This window comes from Triturus cristatus, chromosome 7, assembly GCF_964204655.1.
Source record: "Triturus cristatus chromosome 7, aTriCri1.1, whole genome shotgun sequence".
Classification (NCBI taxonomy): domain Eukaryota; kingdom Metazoa; phylum Chordata; class Amphibia; order Caudata; family Salamandridae; genus Triturus; species Triturus cristatus.
In genome coordinates, this window is record NC_140590.1 from 622,871,977 (window position 1) to 622,890,447 (window position 18,471).

The window sequence follows — 18,471 nt, forward strand, 5'->3', positions numbered from 1 at the left end:
CACCATATAAAAATAACATAGTCTTCAGTCCCCATCCACATGCATAGTGCTGCTCAAAGATCCTGACCAATAGTATCAAATGCTGATGATGTAGCCTCAGCAAGTTATTTTCCTGAGCACACAGTTGCCTGTGAAACAACTTGAAGAACTAATTTTGTGATTTTTAATTTTTTTATTTATTTTTACAGCCTTGCACAGAAAAGATTATCGCTGATCAAAAACGTATTTTCGAAACGTTCACTTATGAATGTGGGAAACAGGCAAGCCAGCATTGTGGAATATTTACCAATCCTTCGTAACATCTGTAAGTCAGAGAAACTCAAAGAGCAGGGAAAGTTGAAACGAAGGTAAGCACTTAACTGTATTGTTCCTCAGGGCTACTTATGGCTCCAACTAATGTTTAATATGTACCAGATGTAGCAGGTTCTTGCTACCGCTACAATTCTAAGCAGCTAATCACTTTCAATTGCTGGCTACAAGCTGCTTTCTAAGTCATCTTTGTCCTCTCTGCAGTTCAACCAGTAGATGCACTAGTAAATAGCCAAAGAACGAAGCGGAGTCTCTGGCATGGTGGGTTGTTTTCCTATAGCCAGAAACCCTTCTGCCGCCTAACTCTATGATGTCAAGGAAGGTATCCATTGTGCCTTAGGTACCCCCAGACTGTAGGCAGCAGCCACATTCCTTAATTTTGCTGGTCCTCCTAACAACTCAGCTGGAAATGCTTGGTTCTGTCAGAGCCACATACATCAAGCTCTTTTAGAAATGTAATCGCTGTTCCACTAATCCATAAAAAGGAATGTTTTTTCAATGAGGAAGGTGCACAGTCAATCTCCTGTAGAGAAAGTCAAGAGCCTCAGCAGTAGCCAGTCATCTCCTGAAGTCTCACTTGCACCTATCCTGGTAGTTAACACCTTTTATTCATATCCATGTAATGAATCTCTGCCTGTTCTGATTCAGTTAATGTCTAATTCATCCAAATGTAAAAGTCCCATACTTTGAAAAACACTGCTTAACCTCAACCTTTCTTCGCCCACCAAAGCCAAAATGTCACAGCAAAATGTATTCACTTAAAAAATAAATGGGCAACAAGACCTCTTAACTTTGTAACTGCTGTGATCTGCAGTTATTAGTAGGTATGAGTATATTGTCTATGCAGAGGTGGTTAAGGGGTGCTGTTGTCTGTCAGATTGTTTGCCAACTCTCTATTTTACATCGTTATTTATTCGTATACGAAACAATTTAGAAAACTTGTCATTCAAATTGATACTTTCTGCCTTCCTTAAAACTTTGTATTCATTTTCCACAAGAACGGGACATTATAGCATACCACCTTCTCACTTTTGTGAGTGTCCAAATTGACCGAATAGTCCACTATACTAGATTGCAGGGTGATTCTATTGCAATGTGGTCGGGTCCGGGTCTCTCTTCCACTCTTTTCCTCCGTCCTGCTCCCCCATGCAGACTCTGTCCAGATTCCCAGTCTCATTGGTTGTCTCACTGTGCCCCTCATCCCAGGGAGTTGTGTTGGGACACGTCTTCTCCCAGTCCAGACCATGGTTAGGCCCGGCCCGGTCGGTCCTCACCACGCTCTCCTATATGTCCTCTTTGTTCTTCCCCGACCATAGAATAGACCAGGAGCTGTTAAGAGTGTAGAAGAATTATGTTCGAGGCATGTGAGCTGTAGATCACATGCTTTGCATAAGATCGCCATCTAGTGTTGGGTCCGGATGTTTGCACTTGTTTTTCTGGAAGAAGTTATCCCTAGTCACGAGGGAGGGGACTCCTCCCTTAGGTGATAGTGCGCATGGTCATCGGCTCCATCTTCAGATTGTTTTTTTCCGCCATCGGGTTCGGATGTACATCTCTGCCCTCCGGTTCGACAACGATCCTTCGATCTTTCTCGACGCGTATCACATTCCACTCAACTGTATTGTTTCCGTTCGTGTTCCCCTATCTTCGCGGATCGTTATTCCTAACAAAATTTAGATCGGAGAGCTCGTGGTAGGCAGTCAGTCTTAGCCCCTGGTTCGACCCGCAGTCGATGGAACGAACTCCTTTCAAGTTCTGTCCTCTGTGCCACGCGAAATACCCCCGCACCGACTCACATGAGGTGTGCAATTTGTGTTTGTCACCATACCACAGAGAAGAGCACTGTGATGTGTGCCGAGCTTTCCGCTCCAAAAAGACTTCACGGTTGTCTGGCCCAGTCGACACAACATGCAGAGACAACAAGCAGGTTCCATTCCCGACCTCTTCGGACCTCAATCGAAAGAGGAGGAACGCGACAAGCCCATCTGAGCCGATGAGGAACAGGAAGACCTCTTTGTTTCCGAAGATAGCTTGGATGAGGATGAAGACATCCCGCAGGGACAACGTACCGTGAGTACAGCCTCTACCTCGCCCCACCTTCCACTTCCATCCAAGAAGAAGGCTCCGCACCAACCTGCGCCTTCGGGCCCCGGTGGACGCCAAGAACAAGCTTCCGAAGTCCTGCCTTCAGGCTCGGCATCTAAGCATAGTAAAAAGCCTTCTGGCTTTGAAAAGACCCATGCCAAATCGGGCACTGAGCCAAAGACTAAGGAGCTGAAGAAAGTCTGGCACCGAACATCCTCTGTCTGCACCAAAACAAACTTTGGATCCGAAAACTCCGGCCAAGAAACTATCGTTGCTGAAACATTCGGAGCCGAAACACACGGAGCCGCCTAAGTCACCAAAAAACATGTTTTCGGTGATCCACTCAACAAACCGGATCCGAAACAAAAGATCTTGGTTATATAGAGACCGGACATTTCACCACTAAAGACTTTAAAGCAAGGTGCTACTACAGAAGAGGAATACCACATACCATTGAAGAAGAGAACTGTCGGGACAAATCCTTCCCCTGCTTCTCTTCCTCTTCCTTCACCTTCTCTATCCCGTACTATACCTGTTCCAACTTCAACTGAGCACTCACTTCCACACACACCTGACAATCAGGGGGATGGGGATAATAATGATGACGAACAGCCTGGAGACGTGTGGGATGACTAGAATACTGACTCCCACTGATAACGACCCAGACATATATCCTACCAAACCCTCTCCACCACATGACAGTGTAGGATTTGTCGAGTTGTTAAGTAGGGCTGCTACTTACCATGGAGTCCTACTACACAAAGAATCCCTTGAAGAGGACTTTCTTTTTGAGACACTACAAAACACTCCAGTCTACACACATGTTGCCCATGTTGAAAGGCATGACCAGACATGTAGACGACATTTTTAAGGATCCTGTTAGGGCACCTATACTTACCCCGAGGGTAGATAATAAATACAAGCCTGCCCCATCGGATCCAGTTTACATAAAAGGTCAGCTACCATTAGATTCACTAGTAGTTTCTAATGCACGCAAAAGGGCAAATTCCCAGGCTACTGGAGATGCACCACCACCAGATAAAGAGTCTAAAATTCTTGATGCTTCAGGGAAAAGGATAGCCTCCCAGGCTGCTAACTTCTGGCGTATTTTCAAAACACAAGCATTGCTAGCATGCTATGACCGCACACACTGGGATGAAATGGAGCAACTCATCCAGTTTCTCCCTCAAGAACACAAATCAAAAGCGCAAGACCTGGTTCGGGTGGGTCAATTGATTTCTAGCAACCAAATTAGATGCCCCCTAGATGCTGCTGATACATCTGCCAGAGCGGTAAATACTAGTGTTCTTTTAAGAAGATACGCCTGGCTGTGCATATCCGGGTTTAAACCGGAAGTTAAAACTTCCATACTAAACACACCCTTTGACAAGGAACACCTTTTTGGGCCGGTGGTAGACACTTCATTGGATAAAATGATGAAGGATACTGAAGTGGCTAAATACATGGGAGCACTTCAGTCCCCACAAGGGCGTGGTTCCTTTCTTCGCTCCTTATATAGAGCAGGATCTAAAACTACTTCCTCAGACACCGCATCCAGCTATAAGGGCAATAACCAGCCCTCCGGTTCCAAGGGTTTCTATCGAGGCAGTTACAGAGGAAACAACGCAAGGGTAGAGGTAGAGGTTCCAACACACGCACCTCGCCATCCAATACAAAACAGTGACTTTCCCATAGTTTCGCCGACCACTTAACACCTGTAGGGGGAAGACTGTCACAATTTCTACCATAGTGGCAGTAAATAACAACAGACAAATAGGTTCTTCAAATAATCCATTCTGGTTACTGCCTGGAGTTCATCAACACTCCTCCAAACATTCCCCCAAAGTCGCACAGACTTTCACCGGATCACCTACACCTTCTCAAACAAGAAGTACAATCCTTGCTACTAAAACAAGCCATAGAGCCTGTACCACCTCAACACCAAGGGTCGGGCGTGTAGTCCTTTTATTTTCTAATTCCAATAAAGGACGGCTCTCTCAGACCCATACTGGATCTCAGAGATCTCAACCTTTACCGACCACTTCCACATGGTAACACTGCAACAAATACTGCCTCTTTTGCAAAAAGGCGACTTTCTTTCTACTCTAGATTTAAAAGACACATACATATTCCAATCCATCCAGCTCGCCACAAATTTCTCAGGTTTGTGGTAGCAGGTCAACACTACAAATTCAAAGTGCTCCCATTCGGAGTCACCACTGCCCCCAGAGTCTTCACAAACTGTCTGGCGGTAGTAGCTGCACATCTCAGAAGACAAAGCATACGTGTCTTCCACTATCTGGACGATTGGCTCATCAACGCCAGCACATACCAGCAATGTCGCAAGCACACTTCACTAACCATTCAGCTGCTTCAACAGCTAGGGTTCTCAGTCAATGTGTTAAAATCGCATCTTCAGCCAAACAAAGTTCAAGATTACCTAGGAGCCAGTCTAAATACTCCGAAGGCTCTAGCCTATCCCAATGCAGTCAGAATTCAAAACATTCAGGTGCTCATTCTCAGATTTCAACCCACTCAGTCACTTCTGCCTAGAGTGTTTATGCAACTGCTGGGAAGGATGGCATCTTGCATCATGATCGTTTCCCACGCCAGGCTACACATGCGTCCACTTCAGGAGTGTTTAGCCAGTCAGTGGAACCAGTGTCAAGGTCTATTAACCGATCTAGTGTTGGTAAGCGGTCGTACTCATCGCTCTCTGTAGTGGTGGAACACACAAAACCTTTCAAAAGGGTGGCTGTTTGTAGACCAGATTCCACAGACTGTGTTAACAGCTGACTCATCTCTTACTGGCTGGGGAGCTCATCTTCAACAACACACAAGCTTGGGGAGTCCCTCACATAGACCAGTTCTCAACACCCAAAAACACAAAATGCCAAAGCTTCGTCTCCAGGTATCCACACCCTTTGCCCAAAGGCAATGCTCTATGGATGAACTGGTCAGCGATATTTGCCTACGCTTTTCCGCCTCTCCCATTCATTCCATCAGTGGTTCAGAAACTCAAGCAAACTTTACTCACGCTATTACAAGTAGCTTCAACATGGGCACGTCAACCCTGGTTAACAATCCTGTAGGAACTCTCTCTGGTACCACACCAAAAATTGCATTTGACTCCCAGTCTCCTCACACAGAACCATGGAGAAAACAGACACCCAGATCCAAACAGCTGAACCTTGCGATCTCGCTCCGGAAGTCAGAGTTTGGTTATCTCAACCTTCCACCAGATTGTATGAACATTATTAGAGAGGCTAGCAAGCCTACTACAAGGGCCTGCTACGCAGCCAAATTGAAGCATTTTTTTTATTTATTGCAATACCAATCATATTAACCCTCTTGATGCTTCCATACAGAACATACTGTGCTACCTACTACAGCAGTCAGCATTTGCCTATACATCCATCAGATCTTGCTGCCATAGCAGCTTACCTTCAAAATAGGCAACACTTATCACTATTTAAAGTGCCCGTCATCAAAGCATTCATGGAAGGGCTAAAAAGGGTAATACCACCAAGACTTCCACCTGCCCCAGTACGGAATCTTAACATAGTCCTCACAAGTTTAATGGGTCCGACATTTGAACCCATGCACAAATGTGAACTACAGTTCCTTACTTGGAAAACCGCTTTCCTCATTGCAATCACTTCATTGAGGAGAGTGGATCAGTCGGTTGAATTACCTGTGTTCTTCCCTCAACCTGACTCTGTTGCAGAACGAGCTTTACATACCTTAGATGTCAGAAGAGCTCTTTTGTTTTACACTGAAAGAACAAAATTATTTTGTAAAACTAAACAACTCTTTTGTAGCTTTTGTACCCCCTAGAGCACATTCCTCTCGCCAGTTAGGGGTTACTATGGCTTCCTTAGGGAATATCCCTATTGCTGATATCTGCAAAGCTGCAACATGGTCCACACCTCACACATTCACCAAACGCTATTTTGTAGATGTGTTAGCAAAACAACAAGTTAGTGTGGGCCAAGCGGTACTTAAAACGTTACTTCAGACAACTCCAACAGTTACAGGATAGCCACCGCTTCGGGGAGACTGCTTTATAGTCTGTGCAAAGCATGTGATCTACAGCTCACGTGCCTCGCACGGAAAATGCTACTTACCCAGTATGCATCTGTTCTTGGCATGTAGAGCTGTAAAATGTCATTCTGTTCACTCACCAGATCACTCTCTACCATCCCACCACCACTGACTGCAATCTACGTAACCACCTAGTCACTACTGGACACTAACAAGTTATAGAGCCCTATCTTGTGTGGGAAAAAAATGGCCTATGTTCAGCCTCATGCTAGACACAACTCCTTCCCTCCGTATTATTGGATACAACACACCCAATTAACACATTCCTCCGAGCAGGGGTTAACCTTGGCCCCTTGAAACCCTGCATCATCACCCACATGGTAAATCGGTCTGCAGATCACCAAATAATGGCAAACTACCTCCCTTCCCAACCTTCTCTTCCTTTGCAAGGTCAAGGAAGGTGACAAATCGAAGAATGCACTTAATTCAACCACCTTCTTCTCAGCCACCAGTCTAGCTTCAGACTTGCGGTTGACGTCCTATCAGGGAGGTGCTCCTTTCCTAGCCTTGATATTCCTTGACCTGGCTCATATTTTACTGTCAACTGTAAAGCCATGGTGCAATGGATCACAGTGTCCTATACCCTTCTGCAAGCTATACTAAAGATGACCAATTCATTGTACTTCGCATAAAACTAGAGGTACTAGGCAGAGTGCTCCCTGTCACCAATCCTATTTTCTTTAGAAGTTATGCCTTTAGGAAGTATACTTACAGAGTTCCACCACTGTAGAGGGATTACGTTTGGGTCCCGGTTAGTTCTGTTGTGAACGTATGCCGATGATATTTTCCTGCTAGTCAGAAACCCATATTTTGAATTGAATCATATAATTCGGGAAGTTATGAACTATGGTAGGTCATTGGACCTGACCATTAACTGATTGAAGTCTATCACACCTCTTTTCACCAGGGGTATGCCCATCCCGGTTTAGGCCTTCCCAATAAAGTTGCAAGGGTCACCCATTCATTAGCTGGGCATAAAAAAATCATGGGGACATAGACCTTATTTTAAAGTATGGGTCAATGCATGGATTAATTGTATTTACAAATTGAGAAATTGAATACGATACCTGTGTCATCGGCAGGTAGAGTGCCCTTCATGAAGATTGCACTATTACACAGATTGCTCTTCCTTTTCCAGATATTCCAAACCTTAAATGAGAAATTGTTTGATCAGTTAAGAACCCTCAGGGTTAAACTTGCCTGAGCGGGTAGGCACCCTGTAATAAATTGGAATATACTGCAGCTACCATATAAGCAGGGAGGGTTTTTTGCTCCTAACTTTGAGGTGTACTCTTTAATCTTCCAAGCACTGTTTATACATCACTGGTTCCAAAATCCCAGGCAGGCCCCACACTAAAATATCAAGAATGAAATGGATGATCCAATACTTCTGAACACTATACTAATGAAGAAGGCATGGAGACCTTCGAAAGAGTTTCCTTCAGGAATATGTACAATTTTGTCCTGGTTTAAGCTAGCTGTGGTTTGTAGGATTGATCAAATATACTCTCCCTAAATACCATTGTAATACAATCATGTATTGAGGTCTCTGACAAGGCAATAGCTGTTTTATAGCTATGTAGTAGACAGCTAAGTACTCTCTGAGACATCTATAATAGCAAATTATTCATCATGTTATACCATCAACGGTTTAGGATTATTGTTAATTTAGGTTGTTCCTTCACTGCTTGAGTGCACACTACTAACCATTGTCATCTCAAATACCTCCCCCATTAAGCTGATCATTAATATTTACCACACTGTTAAATGACCTGAAAGTGGATCATTACCAATGCTAGGGGAAAAAAATGGTTCTGGAATTGTAATCTGGTCTGTAATTTGGCTATGAGCCAGGAACATTGGGCCTACTGTTGTTAGCAAACCAGGGAAATTGTATTCTAAATGTATTCAGAATATCTGTTGCACACTGGTTGTCACTGCTGATAGTTTGAATTGACGGAGATGTGTGTTGCATGCACCTCACCTTTGGTTGTTCACCTAATGGGGATTATTGGTTGTAAACTTTAAATGCACTACGTATGATGTGTGAAGGTATTTTTGTCATATCTTCCTTGGTTGCCGTATTAAGTTATGTGATCAATATCTCTAAACCGTACAGGAAATACACTGCACTGACAATGTCTGGTAAGTGGAGAGCTGCCATGATGAGGGGAAGAGAGCTGTTAGACCTGTCTGCGAGTAATGAACAGGCCGAGCTGTACGCCTCTCTCCTCCCGAGTGCCTCATAACCTAGAATTATCCGGGGCCCCCTTGAAGTACCTATCTGGAATGTACGCATAATTGTGACTCTTTTGTATTACACTACATACTCGTCTAATAGAAATTACTGGTTTGGGGGTGTGCTCTGATGCTTGTGTGATTGTCTGAATTGGCTCCAGTGTTACTCTGGGCATTCAATGAGGTGTGACTGTACATTTTCAACAACATATATATATAATTCTTGTCAGGTGGGCTTTACATGTTAAAATGTCATGTATGTACCTAAATTAATTTGAAAATGTCAGTTTCTTTCACTAGTCGCCTTTTTTTTCCAAAAGCATCAGTAGCAGCTGCAATGTTTCACAGAGAGCACACTCAACCAAGATTCTCCATCATTGGATCTTTCATAGATCAACATTCATTAATCATGCCCTGTAACCAGGCTTAGTATCCCCAGTACTTATAAAGGCAATAAAGGGTGTTAAAAGTCGTAGGCACAAACACAATGTTTGTTTAGCAGCACATCCATATTTTTTTAAACTACCTAAACTTTAGCCAATGAGGTGGAAGTCCAAACACCTGGCAACTTTGTACAGACCTGTTGGTTTGCCTGTGTCCCAATGGGGGAGAGTTGCCAATTTCCACATCCCTTCATGCACCCACTTTAGACATAATGCTGATCAATGTTCTCGGGCATATCAGTGTTATAGTAAATTTAATTCACTGTCATTTTATGTACCACTAATAATTTATCTTCATGTTCTTGAAAGTACTTTAATTACAACACGCTTCACAATAGCCAGTCACTTGATCAGGCAACATAGTTTACAAATGTAAGTATTCATGTTCTGTATCTGGAATCCAGTGCAGATAAGACCAGTGTGTCACCACCTATTAAGCAAAACTCCAGTATCTTTTTCTGTGTTATGTGGCAACCTGTATAAAGGTTTATCTTGAGACTATTCGATCCGCTGGAAGTGCTGAGCACTCTACTCCATAGAGGTCAGTAGAGCTCTGATTTCTAACACATGTTTGGAGTGACAGAGTCCTTGGAAGAGATTTCCTCTTTGCTTCCTAAAGAACTCTTCTTTGTGGATTTTGTCCAGCAACTTGGCTTTCCCTGGACTACAGCAAGTCTCAGTTCCTGTCAAACGTGTGTTGTTTTCTAGGGGGTTTTGTCCTGGTATCCTTTGGCCCACAGGAGGCATCTTCAGCTGACATGATAGCAGAAGGAGAAGAGATTGCTCTTCAAGTCCTGTTCTGCCTATACACAAACAACAATTTACACAGGTGATCTACACTAACTGCATTTTTTGGCTTCCTACTTGGCAAAAACCCTCTAAATGCCATTTCAGTAGAAAATTCCCATTAAGAACGCCTCCGTATCTCCTTTAAAGGAAAAGGAACTACCCCTCTAAAATTGCACTTCTGAAAAAGTTGTGAAAACAGAGTTCAAGGAGATAGCAAATTTGAATTTACTAGGACAGTGGCTGCTCCACACCCCACCATAATGAAATCCCAAAAAAGGCATTGAAATGGTCTTAGTGCCTCCTTCATGCAAAGTCATGCAAAATACTCGTTCGGTGGAAGTCCTGTCAACTTTCTCGGTAAAACTGTAGTCAACTATCCTTTTGTTAACGAAGAAGTTATTTTCTGCAGCGCTAGAGACTATTTTATCATCCTAGACAGCCTCATTGACCACACTAGTTCTGAAGGTGGTAATTCCGTGACCAAGCAAGAAGACCCCGTCTATGACCCCATCAACAGTTCCATTACAAAAGATTCCATCAATGACCATGTCGATGACTACATCGACATCCCCACCCCTTCGATGGCTGAAGTTGTGTTTTTTCATCGGATTTAGAGGCCTGCTATTTGCAGTGTCCATTGACAGTGACAGTGAATTTACTGGTCCAGATCTTGGATTCAGGGGTGGATGTCATTGACCAGGCGTATGCCCCGGTCACTGCTTATCACCCACTTGGCAGAATGGGAGCTGACAGCTTTGCACACTTTGCAGGAGTACCACTCCCCAATATCTCTTGCGCACCTATGCGGAAAAGTAGGCACGCTTGCGCCAGAAAGTAATACTTGGAATTCCCATATTGGGCTGAGGTCAAACCCAGATTGCAGTCCAGCAGCCACACACATACTTAGCTTCAGTATTTTTGCACCTTTACTCCCGTTAATGGTGGGCAGGCGCTTGAGTCGTTTTTACATGGGGTGTGTGGGTTTTTAACAGATCCTGTGTGCTGAACTGTGTTCAGGATTATCTTCTAGGTGTTCATGCCGAAAAGGGTAGTGGAGCTGGCACAGCATGGAGATTTTCAAGTGAGATGTTGATTTCGGTTTATAAAGCATGCTTTCTTGTGAGCCTCTCAATGCTGGAAGGACACATATCCGACCAACTCAGACAGGCACAAGGGTAATCATATATGGTAAAGTAATATGTGGCTGTTTTAAGCAGCTTCCTAAAATTTCAAAGGTACATTTGCACATGCGTTCACAAGGGTGAACAATTCCACAGATGAACCAAGCAACAAAGGAAGCAGTATCTCCCGACGTAATTCTACGGATCATTGGGATGTGAACGAGAGCAAATGAGCTGATCTGAGAGACTACTTGAGCTAATTTAGAGGAGATGAAGTCATGAGTTCTAGACTACATCCCTTTGTGAACAGTAGTAAGAGCTTTAAAATCACTTTTTTATAGAGGAAGAGAACTGCCATTTTTGAGACCTTCAGATTTAAGAAATTGGCATACGTTCATAATCTCATTGCTGCTAAACAGGTGGAGAGAGTAGCCAAATAGTTTGAGATTACAGGAATTGACCCCTTGCTGGCCAGACTTTCCTAAAAGCTATGATTCATCTGAGTACAGATAAGTTTGTGTTCATAGTGTACGTGGATGACAGCACAAGTTCTGCCATTCGGCAACTAGAGCCTGGCTAAGGCCTCAAAACGACATCCAAGGTCGTGAACCCTTTTAGGAAGCGCGATCAGCTGTGTTAAAGTAGCTGCCCAATCGTGTAAAATCAGAACCCCAACACTACAGCCATCCAACTAGGACACAGATCATCCGGAGCTCTGCCCCCTCTTTCGTTGGTTTTCGACAACCTTCCAATCTAAACCCAGTGAGCAAGGGAACCGTGTCCCCACCTAAAACTACAGGGTAACTATGCAATGACTGTAGAAAACGGATGTCGTTAATGGACCCTCATAAGGTGTGCCTTTGGTGTTTGGGCCGACTGTGCCTTCATGCACCGAAAGGAGATCCGGGCCTGTGAAGCGAAGCTGTAAATAACAGAACATTAAATCTCTGATCATAGGAAGTAGTCAGTCAGAAAGTAAGTTTATTGGCACCATAGTCTATGTGTAAAACGTAGACATATCTAACATCATTAAAAAAAACTCATCTCAATATTTTAAAGTGCTCAAATACAAGAATTACTATAAATTCATTAAAATACAAACAAATAACATGCCCAAATGAATTAATTCCCCTTCTTTTTCTTTTCAATTGTTTTAAAAAACTTCCTACCTGCAATTATTACCTCTAATAAACGCATAGTTCATAAAAACCTTCAGGCTATCTGGCGTGTTTTAATATTGTATTTCATTCAAATAGACTTTTAAAAATCTATGCCTTTCCCCAATGTAAAACCAACAATCCAATAAAATGTGTGCGCTTGTACATTTCATATTCATACCACAATTGAAGTGTCCACCAACTTTGAGTCGCATTGGGTAACTTCTTAACATACAATATTGGGTAAATATCCAATCTATATTTCAAAATAATTTTTCGCAGACCTGGGTCAGTCAATCCTGTATTGTAGAGTTATACATCTTCACACCATGACTCATTTCGGTCGAGTTGAGGAATGCCGAAAAGTCTTTTTAGACACTGTTCTTCCAACTTATTCCAGTCATAATATCATACAAAAAACATTCTTTACTGTAAAGATATTTTGTATGCACTATTGCCTTAAAAGCTTGTAAAACCTGGATCAAGTCATAACCTCCATTAACGATACTTAACTTGGGTAACCTCAGAACACAGGAAAGTGCTTGTGCTTTAACTGAAATCAGAACTGGTTTCCAGTTTGTTTGACCCAAAATTTAACCCAAGGAATCTATAAAAGGTAACTTCTACCCTTACCCTATTGATAAACCATTGATACTTTTCTTTGACTACCAAATATTAAAGTCTTAGTTTTATCCATGGTAATTAGGAATTGCGTAAGTCCTGCTCCTGCTTAATTTGAGAGCACAGATCTACTCCAGAAGTCTGATCCTGCAGCAGGCTGCCTTCATGGTCTAAGTCATCCGGTAAGTAGAAGTCAAAATTGAAGGGACAACATAAGAAAGCGTGGGGGAACTCTACCCCATCCAGTCACTCGCTATCGAAAGAGAAGTTGTGAGGACATCATTGTCCCTCTCACTCCCGATCTCCAATTGAGGAGGCAATTCCACAAATTATCCTGATGCACTCTGAGGTCCTTTTGCCCTTGGCTGCACCGCAGCATGTGAAGGAGGCCATACTGTGTATTGTTGGCACTCTTTAGATGCCCTCTGTTGCACATTTGAGCCCCAAGGATCCCCAGAGGCATCCAGTTGGGTTACTGCATGTGGATCCATCTCCTACGCCGTCTGAGCCCCTGGAACTCATGTCAGGTTCCCCACCAAATCAAGGGACCGATTTTTCACTCTGGCATCAAGATCTGCAATGGTCCCTCTTTCGTCGAGTCATACCAATGTCATCGGTACTAGAGGGCAATCCAGTACAGGCTCTGATGTCCTACCCTGAGCTGGCTCAGTCTCGACCCCAACAGAGGTTGTGCTCTGACTCCAGTCCTGTGCACTCTGTTCCCGACAATATACCATCCTCAGAGGCTCCATCTTTTTGATTCTGAAAGTTTAACTCCACAATGAGGATGACTTACCCCCGCATGATGATGATAGTTTATACATGGATTAACAGGAGGCTAGTGGACATGATACTTCCCTTAATACCAGGTTTGTTTCCCTCTTTGGTCTAGCAATGGAGGACTGTTACCTTTGCTGTAGTGATTTGACGTAGGTCTAGTGCCTCAGCTGCACAACTGTCTTCTGTTGAGGTTAAGACAACGTCCTCACAGAAGTCCTGAAACCTGGGCATGATTCCTCTGAACCCTTACTCAGTCAACAAAGCCCTACCTGACACTCTGATGGCCACTTAATCTTAGCCATGGGTACTCACAAACTTTCTCTCGGGGGCCAAATTTACAGTGTGGTTTGTGGCCGAGGGCTGCACCAGTAGAGGTGGGGTCAATGGGGGGCAGGGTCAGTGGGGGTGGGACTAGAGAGAAAAAATCACCACCTTTTCAAAACAAATTAAAGTGGTACTGTAACCTTGTGTGTCCATATAATACCTGCAAGGACCCCTGTTAAGCGTACATTCAGAGCACAACCAGAGCACAGAGATAGTCCGTAGTTCAAGAAATCAACCATTCGGGAAAAATGTATATCTGACCAGTTAACAGGTAACCTTGCAGTTATTATATGGTCACCCAAGGTTACAGTACCTTAACCTTGTGTGTCCATATAATAACTGCGAGGTTACCTGTTAACTGGTCAGACATACATATTCCCCAATTGTTTAATGGATTGTACAATATTTATTAGCACAATGTATAAAATAGAAACATTTTTAACTGCCTGGGATTTGAGGCATTCCTTACCCTTAATGTCTGTGATTTTGCAGTATTCCTGTGCCTAAAACCTGGATTGTGTTATTTGCCTAACACCTGTGATTGTGCAGTGTTCATTTGCTCATCACTTGGGATTCTTTGTGTCCGTGTCTATCAATGTGCAGCAATCACTCCTTATGTGCCTGCCTACATGTGTGTAGTAGTTATTAGTTCAATGCATGAGATAGTGAATTATTCTGCTCACTAGAGCATGGATCCCACAACCCTCATGGAGCACAGTACCTGAAAAGAGGAAAATGTTTATCCCCATTGCATTATTCAACCCTTCAATTTCTGTGAATATTATTTCCTGGAATTGTGCACTATCCTTAGGTTTAGCACCTTTATTGCCTAGTTTCATCATTTGCAGTCCCAGGAGAGTGCTCTAATCCTCTGTCTTAATGAAAGGGCCCCTTCTGCAATCCTAATGGCCTCGGTCTGAAGAGCACCCTGCTGCAGTCCCAATGTTATCCGAGGGTGCAGGCAATTGCAGACAGTGTCAGCGCTGTGGGCCTCATCTGCAACAAAGGCATCTTCGCAAAAGGCTCCCTAAAAGGCAGCTGTGAACGAGCAACAGCTGACTTTTAAAGGGCCTTTGCTTCCTGTCACAGAGACAGTCAGTGAACATCAAAGAGGGCCACTCAAGCATAAGTATTGAATCTTCAATCACGCATTCTCTAGCACCCCTTTTTAATGTTTGCTGATACTCTTTTTAAAAAACACAGGTACATTGCCTGCAAGGTTTGCAGGCCGCCAAGGAAGGCCTGCCTGGCCGCTGTCGGCCCTCGGGCCGTACTATGAGTACCAGGGATCTAAGCCTTGCTCTTGCCCACCAGTAAACAGGCAGATGGCCAGATGCTATAGACTGGTACCCGGTGACCCTGTTTTTCTTATACAGCATTCTATTCCTGAGAGTTTAGTGATCCAAAATCTCACCAGCTAGGTGAATTCTGATTCATTTGTTTGCAAGCTGCTTTACTTTACCCTTTAGTGGCTCACAACTGTTCTCTGTCAATTCATGACCTCCAACAGATGGGTCATCCAGATCGTTTAGCAAGGCTATGCCCTCCCATTGCTTTGCGACCCACCACCGCTTCCTCCCACATCAAGGCAGCTCTCAGTGGAGCAACTATTCATCTTACTGCACGAGGTACGAGCTCTAGTTTCCAAAGGGGCCATCAAGAGTATTTCCAACTCAGAAATGGGGACAGTTTGTTATTCCCGCTATTTCCTCATGCTAAAGGATGGAAGTCTTCCTACAGAAGGACAAATTCAAAATGTTCACCCTGGTGCAGGTTCTGTCTGTCCTAAATCAAGGCAACTTGGAGGTAGCCTTCGATCTGCAGGATGTGTGTTTTCATATACCCTTGCTGCATTCCCACAGACGTTCCTCGCAGTTCAAGGTAGGCCAAAAGCCTTTTCAGTTTGCTTTGCTCCCCTTCTGCTTCACCTGCGTTCTTTGAGTGTTCAGAAAAGTTATAGTGGTGGTCGCCCCTCATCTTCAGAGGTTGGTGAAACCAATTTTCCCCTCCCTGAAGGCTGACTGTTGAAGACTGGCTCACCACAGTCCGTGCCGGGCCACCTCCTGACAACACCAGACCTTTTAAAATCATTGGGGGTTTATATCAACGTACTGAAGGGGCAACAGACTCCTTCACAGAAGCTTCCTTTTATAGGAGCGGTCTTGAACACTATGGTTCATTACCTTCCTACCATTGCAGCGAACCCAGGACATTTGGGCTGTGATCCCAGTATTTCAATCTCAGTGATAGAAGCTCGGAGGCTTCCTTGCCTACTACCCTCCTGCATTGTGCTTGTAAGCTGAGCCAGGGGGTATATGCGGGCTCTAAAGTGGAATCTGAAGTCTCAGTGGGCACAGCACCAAGGAAACATGTCAGATCTCATCAAGGTTTTGGAAGATACTGCACAGGATCTGCAGTTGTGGCTGCTCAACTGCAATTTGACAAGCAGCAGGCTCCTCTCCTTACCCAGAGCTGTCAATGGTGACTGGTCCATTGCTGCTGGGCTGTGAATGTCATCTAGGGGAGGTGGTGATCAGAGGCTAAGGCGGAAACCCAGCTTCATATCAGTCTATTGGAGTTGTGAGACATTTGTCTGGCGCTGAAGACCTTCCTGCGTCCATCAAGGGGAGGCAGGGGCAGGTTCTCACAGACATTACCCCTACTTTGTGGTACTACAATAAGCAGGGGGAGTGAGGTCCTGTGCCAGGAGGCTCTGCACCTTTAGAGATTGTTATTAAGGTTGGGCTTCTCCTTGATTGCGATTCACCTGGCTGGATCATTGAACTCCAAGGTGGACGTGCTCAGCTGACAGTGCCTGGTGGATCATGAATGACGTCTGCACCACAAGGTGTCAAAGGTTCTCTTCTGTCAATAGATAAAAAACGGTCTAGATCTTTGCCACAGCCAAGAACATGCAGTGCCCAAACTTTATTGTGTTGGAATTCCCACAAAAGCTCTCACTAGGGGATGCATTTTAGGCTGCAGTGGAACACCAGACTCCTATACGCCTTTCTGCCTGTGCCTCTCCTGCCAAGATTTCTGAAGAAGCTCCGGAACGGCTGCGTCCAAGTTATCTTAGTGGCTCTGCATTGGGACAGGCGAGTGTGGTACCTTTTACTTCTAGATATGAGTATCTGCCATCCACTAAGGCTACCACTTTAGGAGGATATTCTGTTGCAGCAACAGGGCAGAGTTCCTCACCCGATACACTCTGCACCTCTATGCGTTAAGATTGAATGGCAGTTAACTGCATTTGATTTGCACCAGAATTGGTTGATGTCACCTTGGCTGCCAGGTAATTTTTCACAAAGTCCATTTATGGCAGGCTCTCGGAATAATTTGTTACCTGGTGTGGAGGTGGAGTCGGTCGGATGTTTGTTTCATCTTTGGCCCAGCAAGGTCTTACACTGGGCACTATTAAGGGTTATTTGTGACCTTTTCAGCATTTCTATATTTACCATAACAACCCACCTTGTATAAATCTGTTTTGTGTTGTGCTGTTTTCTTAGTTTTTGTAATGAAGATACTTCCAAGTCAGTAGTAGGTGAAGTGGGTTTATTCAGTAAAATACATCTGTACATGAAGGGGCCCTGGAGCAACTGACACAAGACAGAATGTACAAGGAGAGAACACTCTTCTCTTGCTCCAGTGACCTCATTACATTCTAAGCCAAAGACTTGAGCATTACACATTACCACACATCTCCCTTTAAAAAAAAACATAAAACTAAGCAAGAAGGAAAAGTTTAAAAACAATTTGAAAGAGAATAAATATATAAAGAAGAAAGATCTAGAGTTCTAAAATTTTCTAAAACATGAGGTATTCTAATATTCTAAAACATTCCATGAAACTTTCCATCAATGAATTACAGCAGAGTAAACACCTAAACCCCACCCCATTCTTTAAAACTTTTAACGAAGAGCAAAATCATTTAACTCCTTGGTCTTATGGAAATACGGTCACTTCTTCTAGGTGGCAACAAATTAACTCTAGTACATTTTTTAACTCTCTCGGATACTGGAGAGTTGCGAGGAACTAAAGCCACAGGAGTGATGCCCCACCAGTTCCCATCAGAGTTTCACAGAATTCTTCCTTATTTCACAAACTTGAACAGGATCTTTAAATTTTGAGAAACTTTTTCCAACTAGAGTAGGATTCTTGACACATACCCAGTGTTAGACCTGTCAGCCCTTTGGGTGGTCCCTCCTCATCATTATTTATTTTGTCCCACTCTTGCCTCAAACCCTGTTAGTATTTTTTTCCTTTTTGGGAACCACCAGACTTTTTAGTATTGATGCAGATTCAGGGAGCCATTTTATCTACCCCTGGAACTTCTGTCTGAGGGCCTGAAACACAAAATGGTGGCCACCCATTGTCACCTGTGACATCACTGGAACCTACCAGCACCTTCCAGAACATTCCAGAACCCTGTGACAGTGTGAGGCAGGTTTAGAATGTTGGGAAGGCATCTCCAGGTTGGCAGTTGGCACCTGACTGGTA

The 18,471-nt window shown here is 43.8% G+C and overlaps 1 protein-coding gene across 2 annotated transcripts in view; it reads left to right on the plus strand.

Annotated features, from left to right (window-relative positions):
• Window positions 1-18,471, plus strand: part of ATAD5 (ATPase family AAA domain containing 5) — a 422,063-nt gene that overhangs the window by 393,472 nt on the left and 10,120 nt on the right. For both annotated transcript variants that reach the window (XM_085617196.1, XM_085617195.1), the window contains exon 22: window positions 189-347. In XM_085617196.1, coding sequence (XP_085473322.1) covers window positions 189-347 — 159 coding nt within the window. The remainder of the gene's footprint in view (window positions 1-188; window positions 348-18,471) is intronic.